Source organism: Salminus brasiliensis, chromosome 19, assembly GCF_030463535.1.
Source record: "Salminus brasiliensis chromosome 19, fSalBra1.hap2, whole genome shotgun sequence".
Lineage (NCBI taxonomy): Eukaryota > Metazoa > Chordata > Actinopteri > Characiformes > Bryconidae > Salminus > Salminus brasiliensis.
The window spans coordinates 12,213,454-12,225,464 of NC_132896.1; the positions used below are offsets into that span (position 1 = coordinate 12,213,454).

Genomic DNA, 12,011 nt, shown 5'->3' on the forward strand with positions numbered 1-12,011 from the left:
TAGCCTACATACGTAACTGCATGATGTTTGGGCTGATGAGTTTATCCCAGAAATGTTGTCCTCGCATGAATGGAAATGTTTTGAGTGACACCTGTAGAACAAGGGAAGGGAAATGGATGTAGTTATATTTTCCCATGAACATGCCCTTCACAACTGTACACACATATCATGGGAGTAACACAAAAACCTTCTATGTCCAAAATAGCTTTATTTTTTAATGGAACATTCGTCTATTGGTCTATTCGTTATGAAATATGGTACAATATAAAGAACAACTGACAGATTCACGTTCAGAAGCCACCCATATATATAAAGTGCATCTCCAACAGCTCCACAGAGGACACAAAACAGGCACTTCCATGAAAAAGGTAGGACACAATAAAGGGACAAACATGCTGCTTCTTGTTGAGGTTCCATAATACGGGCCCAAGTGAGTGTGTATGAGTGGTAACATGACAGTCCTCAAAAGTGATCGTTATCTCAAAGGCACTCCTCATCCTCTGGCTACTAACTCTTCTTTTGTTTGTGTTAATTTGCTTTTAATCAGATCATCTACGCGTTCAGCCCAGCTGACTGAAATCCATCCAGATTTCTTTCAAACTAGTCACCATTGCCATAACTGTCACACTTGCCCAACGCTGCACGTTGTGACTTAGTTTTCGAGCAAAGTGGCGCCATCTGGTGGCCAGAACTGATTTTTGAACCGCCGTTTGAAAGAGGTAGCTAATATAACTCTTAACTCTTTCAGAGGGAACACACCAAAAGCCCAAAACAGGGCCTTAAAAAACATGAGAAACTTTGCTGATAAATGCCGAGAGCAGTATGACAACGACTTTCCGACCTGGCCCTCTGAGTGAACCCTCAGAACACATCCACCGTGTCATCCTACGTCATCGCTCATGCGCTTGGGCGGGTCGCGTGCTTGCCTAGTGGACGTGGCAATGACGTCTCGCGCCGGAAGCGGTTGGTACTGAAACTGCATCCTCCGTAACATCGGCGATCCGGGAGCGCGAGAAACGGACAGATTTCCCGAATAACAGTAAGTACGCGTGTACTGGCTGACTGTGTAATGTTGGTGGTAACGTTTATTTGAGGTTCTCATAACTTTCATCGCACAAAACACCGTATTTCTTCAGCTTTTGTCGAGTCTTTCCACTAGTTAGCTATCTAGCTAGCTAGCTAGCAGACGGGGCTAACCAGCTGACTGAGCTGCGCAGCTAGCTAGCTAGCAGTGTTTCCCCACTATCCAGCCGTCTTTCGCGCTAGATGTTGCGTTATATTTGACACTATTTATGTGTCATTATCTTTGATAGACGTTAAAACACAGTGTAGTGAGTTTGGGTATTCAGTTGTTGGCAAGTAAGTAAGCAAGCTGGCTAGCTAGCTACAGGTCTTGTCGGCTTGAGCCGGCTAAGTAGCTAGCTAGCGTTAGCTAATGATGCCTGAGGGGTTTCCCACGCAGATAACAGCCCGACTGAGCTGGAAGCTTCTGGGCGTCCTGATGTTACCTGTTATATTTCTCGTCCCGTTAATGGCTCTTGTGTCAGCTCACCTTGTCGCCAACGTCACCGAGAGTTGTTTGAACGTCACGTGATCCGATGTCCGATTAAAGGGATTGTTGTGAAGTTCATGGTCCAGGATCGCTTTGCTTTCACAACATTCACCTGTTTACACTCCCACGAGGAGAAGGGCGACTAACTAGTTCCATGAACTCATGTAGCTACATATCTCAGGATTTGTTTTCTTTAGCTGACAGTTCTGTTACTTCTGCTCATGTGTGGTTGTAGGGAAAATAGTTCAGAGAGGTTTTCTTTCAGTATTAAACCATGTTTTGCCTAATTTAATAATTTGCCTGTTATGTTGCTTACAGCATCTGATCTGCTTCGGGATGGGTCACACATCAGACTTTAGAGGGTCAACGTGTGAGTTTAGACCAACAGATCCTCTTAGTGTTTTGATGATACTGAAAGTTTCAACTTTGATATAATGCTTGGAAATGTACTGATATTCCGAAAGATAAACATAAAAGACGCACATCCAAATAAAGATCGGATGTTCATAGTATATTTAGAGTAACTTGTATTTGGGATTTATAATTTAATCCTTAATCCTTTAAACCTTCTTTTGCTTTACTAGAGAGGTATATCATCAAGCACAATAGCATCTCCATCAAGGCATTTCGGTCCAGTGAAGCAGATCAAGTGTGTGTTTGTGTTTGTATTTTAGCTCAAATTAAAGTGAGACTTCACACAAGCAATGTATGTTATTTTTGGTGAACATTTAAAAGCATTCTTTTGTTGATACAAATAAATACAAAGGCCATATTGGATGGTTTAAAGTAACTTCACGTTAGTATAGATGTCTTTTGACTTACCACTCTTATCCCAAGAATAGGATAATAAATGTTTATCAGGGTTATTGTTTAAAGAGACAACTTGTTAAATGTTTCAGTGGTCATGAAAACAGGAACAATCACCAGCCTCCCCATACAGTAACTCCTCAATTTATGCATTGCCGTCATGTGTCCATGATAAGAGTGATAAGTCCATGTGTGAGTTTATTTGGAGACTAAACTCTTACTACAGCTGCCAGTGGCTATTTCAGAAGTAATTTGGAAAATCCTCAGAATTTGAATGTTGCTTTGTATAACACCTGGGGTTTTCCAAATCTCCTAGATAACCTGCTTAATTTGCCAAATGCTGCAAGCTTCACTTACTTTCACTTTGCCAAAAGTGACTAAATTCCCACTCAAGAGCCTTCACATTTAAGAAAACCCACAGAAAACTCCTGTTCTCCAGTCTTGGATATTTACCATGCAAATGTTCTGGACTGTTGTTTGAATACCATTATTGCTACAAGAAGCTTGCTCTGCTGCCAAGACCTTACTAGCAGTGCATGACAGATAAATGGTATTGATACTGCTGGTTTACCATTTAAAAAAAATCAGATGTTTAATGTTTTTGACAACACAACGCTGGATCTAATACAAGTTTCTACTGTTGTGCTAAAAACTACTCACTGTTCACATGCAGTCAGCTGCAGTCAATATTCAACTGAAGCCAGACTGTCTTGTACTCACTTCTGTTAATCTCATGATCACCAGTTAACCGAAGGTGTAATTCTCTCATTCACAGATGAGGCGTGGGGTCATTCAAGAGCGCTTTCCTTCAGCAAGTTCCTAGAGGTTGACTGTAGTGTGTTTCCCTTGGCCAACCAAGGCAGGGGGGTTCATTTCGGCCTCATCCTTGTCGTAGTTACCTACCCACTCAACTTGTTGTACTGTCTTCAGCATCATGACGTGTAGAGACCGCACACTTGAATTTCAGTCTGCTTGTAAGTCCCTGCAGGGGAGACAGATACAGGTAGGCCATTGCTTTCCAATCTCAAATATCCCTTTCTCACTGGTGATTTGATGTCACTGGAAAGTACAGTGTTTTTTACAGTTGGGTTTTAAGAAAGAAATACACACATCAGCGATTTGTCTTTAGAAATTGTTAGCTAATGATAGTTCAGAGTGTAATTAATAGTCTGACTCTTCAGACCTTCTGCAAACACGCAAAAAAGCAAGCAGCTGGTTGAGGGTCTGAAAATGAAACTGATAGAAGAAAAGAAAGGAAGGCTATAAAAAGAAGGCTATAAAAAGAAAAGTCAAATGCAAATGCCTCCAGCTCACATACTGTCCAAAATGTCATTAAAAAATTGCAATTTAGAGAAACTTTAGGGGTTGAAGGTAAATCAAGAAAACTCTCCTAGTGCTCTGCTTGTATGTTGGTCAGAAAGGCAAAGCACTTTCCACTGTATATACGTTCTGTAATCAAATGCTGAATTTAAAACATCCCTCATAATTCACCTCGAACTGCTTCAAGAAACATAAGTTAAAGCTTTTGAAATGGGCATCACAGTGGCCAGAATTGAACAGCATTTGATTGCAAAGCAGCTCAATCATATCGCAGACTAGAAGCATTCTGCAGTGGAGAGTGGCTGACAATTTCTAAAACAAGAAGATTCCCAGCTGCATAGGCTGGGGTGTACAAACTGTGATCTCTGCTGATGGGTGTTGTTAATAACTGATTTGGTTGAATATCCACACTTTTGCACATGCTACAGTGACTGTTTGATTCATTTGTTTTCTAGCTTACCTCAGGGGCTGCTTTTGGTTCTTTTTCGCTTAAACAATGTAGTTTGGACAGTCAAAGTCCACATCTGCTTACATCTGTGTGTTTAGTGCTGATATACAGACATATTCGTTGTCTGTGGATGTGCAATATCATGACCCAGCATTTATTCATTCATAAACTGCAAAATTACCTTTTGTTCAGTAGACCTTTTTAAACATGCTTGAGATATTTCAGCCAAATTTCAAGTCAAAATCAAGACAGGAATTTAAAGATTGGGGTTGCATTGTGTGTGTTGTTTTAAATGTCTTCTTTTGGGTTGTTAGTGTTTTATTTTGATAAGGTACTACTAAAGGTATCAGCAGTTTACAGCAATGACTGCCAGTGATGTTTTCACCTTATTGTTTGTAAATGTTATCTTGCTTTATGTCATATAATTTGAAATATGTTCTCCACTCCATAATATGTTCTCCACTCTTTCTCTCCACTTAGAATGGTACTCAGGCAAAGCCTGCCCTTCATGCTCTTAAGCAGCGAAGTGATTTCACAGTTACAGCAAAGTAAGAATTGATCCAGTTATTTTTTTTCATATGTTTTATGATAATAGTAGAATATTCTTAGCTCAATTGTCTCTTCCTTTGTGTCTCTCAGGCGAATTGGAAAAGACTTGAGTAACACTTTCACCAAATTGGAAAAGCTAACAATCTGTAAGTACTGCCAGACAAGGATTGCATTGTTAGATGATAAACAGAATATATCATATTCCAATTAAATAGTTTGTTGTTCACATAGAGCTTGAACTGGAATTGTAAACAGCAAGCATAATCTTTTGCCGATTATTCATGCAGTATGTATTGGAAATTGGTAACACTTCTTTTGGTATTTTCAGTGGCTAAAAGGAAGTCTCTGTTTGATGATAAATCTGTGGAGATTGAAGAGCTCACCTACATAATTAAGCAGGTTAGTAGCAATTTGTGGTGTTGAATTATTTTGTTACCTTTTATTGAGGCTAATTTAAATTGTACTTTGCTTTGTAAAGTATATTTAAAGTAAGAAGCTGTGTTCATTAAGCAAGTAGTGTAAGAATATGTATATAAACATTATTAAACTACCCTTATCTAGAACAACTTACATTTAAGTCATGTTACACAGATAAGCAAATATAGTGGTAGTAGTTTTGTCTAAGGACGTTTGTGTAGCCTAGTGTTCTTGTCCAGGAATTGAACCCTAGTATGCCATGAGAATAGCAGAAGCTGTATAGAAAGATAAATCTAATATGTACAATACATGCTAAATTGTTCAAGCCTACAGTTCCATCAGCTTTTGGCTGAATGTGGATTATTTTTAAGCGGACATTGGAAAATGGTTACAATAATATTAATATGAATTATATATATATATATATATATATGATCTCAGTTAGCATGTTGCGCAAAGACCACAGATTGGTATGCGTGGTTACCTTGTCTCTGTTGACACAAGCTTGACTCATTGAGTAATACTGTGCCCTTGCTGATGGTGGTCTTTCTGTCTCTTGCTCAGGACATCAACAATTTGAATAAACAGATAGCACAGCTGCAAGATCTGGTTCGGTCCCACAGCGGACAGAATGGACGCCACATCCAGACACATTCCAACACGATTGTCGTCTCCCTCCAGGTTGGAAGCCTTATCTGATTTTCTCAAAGAAAGCTTCAAGAGATTACATCTCTCTCATCTGAGTTCATGCACCTTGACCAGACTTGTTACCCTACCGTTTGATACACTTATGTGGAAAGCATTTGATTATTGAAAAAGAAGCATCCCACATTGCACTGAAGTAAACAGTCATTTTTCTGATGTTTGCAGTCAAAGCTGGCCTCTATGTCCAATGATTTCAAGTCAGTGTTGGAAGTGAGAACAGAGGTAAGATTTTCTTTTGTTGTTTTCTTTTTTGATCTTTTTTTCCAGTGACAGCATATTCATTTTCAGTGCTGTTTACTATGCCTTTCACACCTGTGCTTTTAATGTTCTCTTTACTATGATTTCTTGCTTATATATCTGCTTGTGTCTGTGTAGAATCTAAAGCAGCAGCGTAGCAGGAGAGAACAGTTTTCTCAGGCACCAGTGTCTGCCTCCCCTCTTCTTGCCAACAACTTCAGTAAGTTTATACCTTCTTGTCTGTCCCATTTCCCTAGAAAGTAAGATTTTAAAAAATTGTTTGACGCATTATTACAGTAAAAATAGGTATTTTACAGTGGTTGTTTTTTCCCAGTTCCATTTTCCATTCTGTTCTCTAAGGAAGGTCTAACAGAAAACCTTTGATTAAATGTCTGTTAATGTTTCCAGGTAGCTCAGTATTGATGCAGGATGAATCTCGAAGCCTTGGCAGTGATGTTGCTATTGACATGGACTCCAGGGCCAACCCCCTCCAACTGCAGCTTATTGATGAACAGGTATTAGCTGGACCCAAGAGTCAGCCAGTATCAGTTATTTTGGGCACAAAGATGACGTGTTTCCGTTGTGTTCCTTTGTGACATTCTTTTGTGTTGTGTTCTATGGGGTTTTGTGCAGGACTCGTACATCCAAAGTCGAGCAGATACCATGCAGAACATCGAGAGCACCATCGTAGAGCTGGGCTCAATCTTCCAACAGCTGGCACACATGGTCAAAGAACAGGAAGAGACCATACAAAGGTGAGGAGGAGTATGTTTTTTGTTTTTTAATGTAGTTTGCTTGATTTTGAGTTAAGTCATTAAAGTGGGAAGAATAGTTTCTATAAATCCCATTAATTAAATTAGCCTTTTTGTTGAGTCTTATTTTTATAACAACCCTGTTGTGGGTCCTGTTTTACTATATTGATGTTGTATGAAATGCAAATACAAAATGTGTTTTGGAACTGAAATGCATCTTTCTGGCCCATACCTTGAATTATTTATCATGATTTTTGTGATGTTACACAAAAGAATAAAGAGGAAAAAGCCTGCAAAAAAAAAAAACAACTTGGATCAGTCTCTTGCAGTTTTAGATTATTTTGATCTGGACTTTGGCCTTTAGCGGAAAGTGTGATAAATGCCCACAGTGGAAATTTAGCTTTTTCTGTCTGGAATACACATTGATTTTTCTGATCTTCCTTTAGGATTGATTCCAACGTGGAGGACACTCAACTGAATGTGGAAATGGCCCACACTGAGATTCTCAAATACTTTCAGTCAGTCTCCTCCAACCGCTGGCTCATGATCAAGATATTCCTTGTACTTGTTGTTTTCTTCATCATCTTTGTTGTCTTTCTCGCCTGAGATGGAAAGACCCTGAAGAAGGAAGGTGGAGTAAAGAAGGGAAAGGACTGGAATGTGACGAACATCAATGGACTATAATGGGCGAAGTGCAACACAATAATTTAGACTGGACAACAATAGATCTACCATATGGGGACATGGGTGGATAAATGGTAAACATTATGGATTCAATACTTATACTGAGAATGGCAGATATTGGTTGAACTTGTAGAAACTTATCTGTGCAGTTAGCCTCCCCTCTGGATAACCAATGTGAAGAAGGCTGAAGTAAGTATCCTGTTCTACTCAGAGGGGGGAGTACTGCAGTCAGATTTGACACGTCTTTTCTATTTGTTACCTTATTAAAATCGAGCCTTTGCTTTTCATACATATTTTAAGAAGAAGGCTTATTTCTTTTGAATGGTTTGATTCTGCAAACTGGTTTAGTTTTGACAGTGTTATCAGTAATCTGTGATAACACAAATTATGTAAAAGGCTTTCCTTTTACTATAAATTATGTGACAGTCTGTACAGTTCTCATTGTTCTAAGCTTTCCATCTTAAATTAATTCATGTGCATCATTCTCACTCCTGTTCGTATGAAGGAGAATCAGTCATGTGATAACATTTAAAAAAACAAAAATGGCTTAATGGCTTTTTACTGTAAATTGTTCAGAGTTTCTTATTTTCTTAGCTTTATTTTTGCCAAATGGAGATAGCTGAACGCTAGTGGGAGTACCCTGGGTCTCATGATTTTACACCTTGATTAGTGTAAATGAAGACTGTTATTGATGCAGTGTTGACCACTCAGGATATGGTTCTTTGAATTGGCCTTCGAGTGAGTAAAAATGCTCATAGTTTTAAAACCATTAAAGACTTTGTACAGGCTAAGATGGACTCTTTCCCTTAAACTAGCCACTATGTAGTCCTCTAGGACTCAGGCTTAGGCGATGAATGCTAAAGGAAAAGGAGTTAAAGAAGTCAAAAATGTTACCGCCACCATATTCAAAGTCTCCTAACAGTTCCTCGTTCTTGTTCTTTGATTGACTATTCAACTACATACACCAATGTACAGTGTATTATTTAATGAGCACTTTTTATCAAACTTACTTTTCCTCACTTTTATAGCTGAATGCCTTGCCTTGTGTAAAAACTGAACATAGTAACTGATGTCTGGAAAGGAAGTGAATATTAAAAGCTCTACAAAAGTGAACATGATTTGTTTTTTGTTCCCCTAATTAGGTCATTTCCATTTCTCACCCATGAACTAGGACCACTCCATCACATGGCACTACAGCTAGAGGATAGTTGGCGCATGCTTTCTCTGAGAACCAAGTCCTTATAAACAAGTCTGTTTATTCGGCAGCCATCTTTGCAATGCAGTAGGGCAGTTATTTCCAGTCAGACAAATACAATAGTCTAAACTAAAGGTCAAATTATCATTGCAAAAATTGTTTAACTATCTGATCAAATCAGACTAAACTTCTTAAGTAGTTTTTAGCGTTTGTGCAGATCTCTGCCTCTAGGGGACCTTTCCCTGCTAGATAACCCTCCTCTGCTCATGGCATAACCAGCAAGCTGATTGGCCCTTTTTTGCTGAAGGATGGGACTTTATCGTACATAGACACCATGTTGAGCGTTAGCAGAACTTCTATTCATATTTTTTAAACAGCGGTCAGGCTCTTAATTGTAAACATCTCTGAAGCCATCTATTTCTTTTTTGAACTCCTAACATAATTAGTGAACACTGAACAAATTTGGAGGAATGAACTAAATGCCAAATGTGGTATGTCAGGTAACAGACATCCAGGCCTGCGAGTGGGTTGCTTGTGCTCTCTTGGATTACCAGTCATGGATGGCTGTAGCATTGTGGGGATCAGACCTGCTATTACCTGATGAGGCCAATGCTTAAAAATTTTGTTTTTTTTGTTTGTTTACCTTTCTAAGGGAAGGGTCTTGTAGAACCTCATATGATGTCGCTCTTTGTACATACAAATAATCATTCACAGATAAGCCTTGTTGAAAAGATGTGCAGTTTTATTATTTTAATATTTGCGAAACTTCAAAAATGACATATGTTACAACATTTACAAACAAATCTCCGGAGGTTTCAAAAGTCGCTAGGCTGATTACATACTTTCAAACTTGTGGTCTTTGGTATGATAAGCACATGTGTGAATAACAAAGTAAGTACAAGCTCAGTAGTTATCTCAGACTTCTCATCTCTTCATCCCTCTCTCTCTCTCTCTCCTTTCTGAACACCAAATGGCTCCCCAAAGTGCACTACATAGGGCCTACAATAAAGGCTTCTACACCCAAGTAGTCCAGTAGGGAATCCCAAATGGCTCCCTGCTCACCAGAGTGCACTACTCAGGGAAATGAAAAATGACTTAGCACTGTATATAGCACTACATAGCACTGTATGTCCAGTAGGGAGCCATTTGGGATTCAGCCTCCCTTCATCTTTCCTCACTCCTCCACCTCCTCCCTTCTTCTCCTCAGCTCTGCGCAGCTTGCTCAAGGGGGATAATCTCTGGCATGCTCTGGCTCCTCCCCCTCCTGGCCCTCGTCAGTGTTCCCGTGTGCTCCACGGCCTCCTCCTCTTCCTCCTCCTCCTCGTCAGACCAGGCGGGTTCCTCCTGCAGGTTTCCTCTGGAACCCCCGAAGCTCCCCCTGCCACGGCTCAGTGTGCGCAGTCTGGAGCGGAAGGTGACAAAGGACAGGCTCTTGCTGCGGGGCTTGTCGCAGCGGCCATTTCGGGCCTGCAGCTCTGCGTCACCCCGAGCCTCCTCCAGACAGGCATGCAGAACGGAGCGGAACAGCTGTGGAACCTCATGCACTTCTGGCTCATACTCCGTCACCAGCTTACGGAACCTGAGCATCAAATAAATCATTAATGACAAGCTGAGCTAAACAAGCCTTCGTCCTTCAGTGAAATGTTGAATGCCATAGAAGAACCATAGAGATTACAAATGTGTTCATTACCAGTTTGACCATCACATTGGTAAAGAACCTTTCCAGTGAAGCTTCTTCATACTCACACACCTCTGTTACAAACACGGTTCCTTATGAAACCAAAGGTGGTGCTTCTATGGCATTTCTCAAGAGCAACATACGAGGTCACGAAGAGGTCAATCTCTTACTTCTTCAATCTACAAAGCTCTAATTAAATACAGAACTTACTGGATTGGCTCAGATAATATATATAGATATACAATCAAAGCTATAAACAATCCAGAACAATCATTTTGAGCTCTGGTTCTAGTTTCTACAAAAGGTGGCAATTCAGAGAGCCATCATTTTTTACATTTTGATAGACCTCTTGATTAGAACATTTAGTACACATTGCCTAAACTTCTTTATCCTGCCCACCTGACGATGACAGGGCCACACTGTGAAGGAGGTATCTGGGCACAGAGGTCTTGCAGATCCAGCACATCTCCGGGTGTGAGCTCATAAGGGACGTGGGGCTGAGGCCCAGCCAGCCAGCTGTAGTCCACTGAGGACGAGGAGCCGCGGCGGCGGCGGACCTCGGTGGCCCTCTCCAGACGGATGCGTTCGGTTCTCTTCACCATGGCCCCCAACTCTAGCATCAGAGTGTTGGTGACCAGCTCCTCTGGAGTGCGCTGGCCAGGCACTTTTGGCTCCAGAGAGAAGACAGCAGACCAGGGAAACATCTGATGCAGAACACAAGCATATATTTGAGCTGTTTGTCTCACAATCTGTACAATTCAAATTCTCTTGATCATTAGACCTTCTCTTACCTTTCAGAGAGTTGATTTCAGCTTCACAAATGTATGTTCACTTCAGTTGAGTTGCCAGCAGTCCGGGTTTTGTTTTCAGAGGCACATGTACATTGAGTGTCAAGCAAAAATGTATTGCAGGTTGAGAAAATCCAAGCTTCCGAGCGCTCCAGCGGGACACCCTCTGTGGTCTGTGTAGTAATCAGTTGGAATACGAGAATAATCCTGTATAAATACATGTGACAGCCATGTCTTACCTACCCAGCTAAGCCTTTCACAGTAGGTGTATGTGTGCGTGTGTGAGGGAGAACAGATGTCTCATACATACAAGTGCTGAAGCATCACAGTTCTGTTGTAACAGTTGGCCTATATACATTTCAGTGGAAGCTGAAGATCCAGCTTAAACCTTATTCATGAAATGCAGTCATTATACTTTTATGATGAAAATTGCACACCATAAAACATACAATCCATCAAATTGGTGCTGGCCTGCCAAAACCTCATATTTCCATTTCTCAGCTTTTGACTTTTTGACATAACGAGATTCTGAAAGTTGTTCTTTTACACATGATTACAATAAGTGAGATACTTCATTGAAAAGGTATTGTAGATTTAATCTTAGGATTTCAGTGTAATGCATCTAAGCCGAAGACCCCAAAACTCCAGAGCAGGCCGAAGAAGCTTTAAAGCAACAACTTTAATTGGAAACAAAACAGTTGTATTACGAGGGACTGCGAAGAGACATGAATAGCACGTTCATTACACCAAGCCCATAATCCCTATATAGATTACATAACCTAAGTATCATCCTAATCATAACTCTTCTGTCCCCTGCAGTGTGTCTATGAACGCCCTGTAGCTCTGGCAGACAGTTCCCTGGAAGTATTCTGGACATTT

General features: G+C 40.4%; 2 protein-coding genes across 2 annotated transcripts; one reads left to right on the plus strand and one right to left on the minus strand.

The window, feature by feature from the left end:
* Window positions 1–947: 947 nt before the first annotated feature.
* On the plus strand, window positions 948–7,764 carry stx5a (syntaxin 5A). The gene is made up of 11 exons (XM_072663228.1): window positions 948–1,039; window positions 3,135–3,362; window positions 4,608–4,675; window positions 4,767–4,822; window positions 5,005–5,075; window positions 5,658–5,774; window positions 5,964–6,020; window positions 6,174–6,255; window positions 6,444–6,550; window positions 6,669–6,790; window positions 7,234–7,764. Exons 2-11 carry the CDS (start codon window positions 3,294–3,296, stop codon window positions 7,391–7,393), a joined length of 909 nt encoding a protein of 302 aa, XP_072519329.1. The 5' UTR covers window positions 948–1,039; window positions 3,135–3,293; the 3' UTR covers window positions 7,394–7,764.
* A 2,085-nt stretch (window positions 7,765–9,849) lies between these two features.
* Window positions 9,850–11,365, minus strand: LOC140541414 (protein RD3). Its single transcript, XM_072664029.1, has 3 exons — window positions 11,136–11,365; window positions 10,744–11,048; window positions 9,850–10,245 (listed from the first exon to the last, which is right to left on the minus strand). The coding sequence occupies exons 2-3, from the start codon at window positions 11,046–11,048 to the stop codon at window positions 9,870–9,872; spliced, it is 681 nt and encodes a 226-aa protein (XP_072520130.1). The 5' UTR covers window positions 11,136–11,365; the 3' UTR covers window positions 9,850–9,869.
* Window positions 11,366–12,011: the final 646 nt, after the last annotated feature.

Excerpts from the sequence above, each read along its gene's own strand:
- LOC140541414 (XM_072664029.1), bottom strand. The coding sequence starts at position 11,048 with ATGTTTCCCTGGTCTGCTGTCTTCTCTCTGGAGCCAAAAGTGCCTGGC. Across the intron at positions 10,246-10,743 it reads TGTGGCCCTGTCATCGTCAG|GTTCCGTAAGCTGGTGACGG; the intron begins GTGGGCAGGATA and ends TTTGATGCTCAG.
- stx5a (XM_072663228.1), top strand. The coding sequence starts at position 3,294 with ATGACGTGTAGAGACCGCACACTTGAATTTCAGTCTGCTTGTAAGTCC. Across the intron at positions 5,775-5,963 it reads CGATTGTCGTCTCCCTCCAG|TCAAAGCTGGCCTCTATGTC; the intron begins GTTGGAAGCCTT and ends TGATGTTTGCAG. Across the intron at positions 6,256-6,443 it reads TCTTCTTGCCAACAACTTCA|GTAGCTCAGTATTGATGCAG; the intron begins GTAAGTTTATAC and ends TAATGTTTCCAG.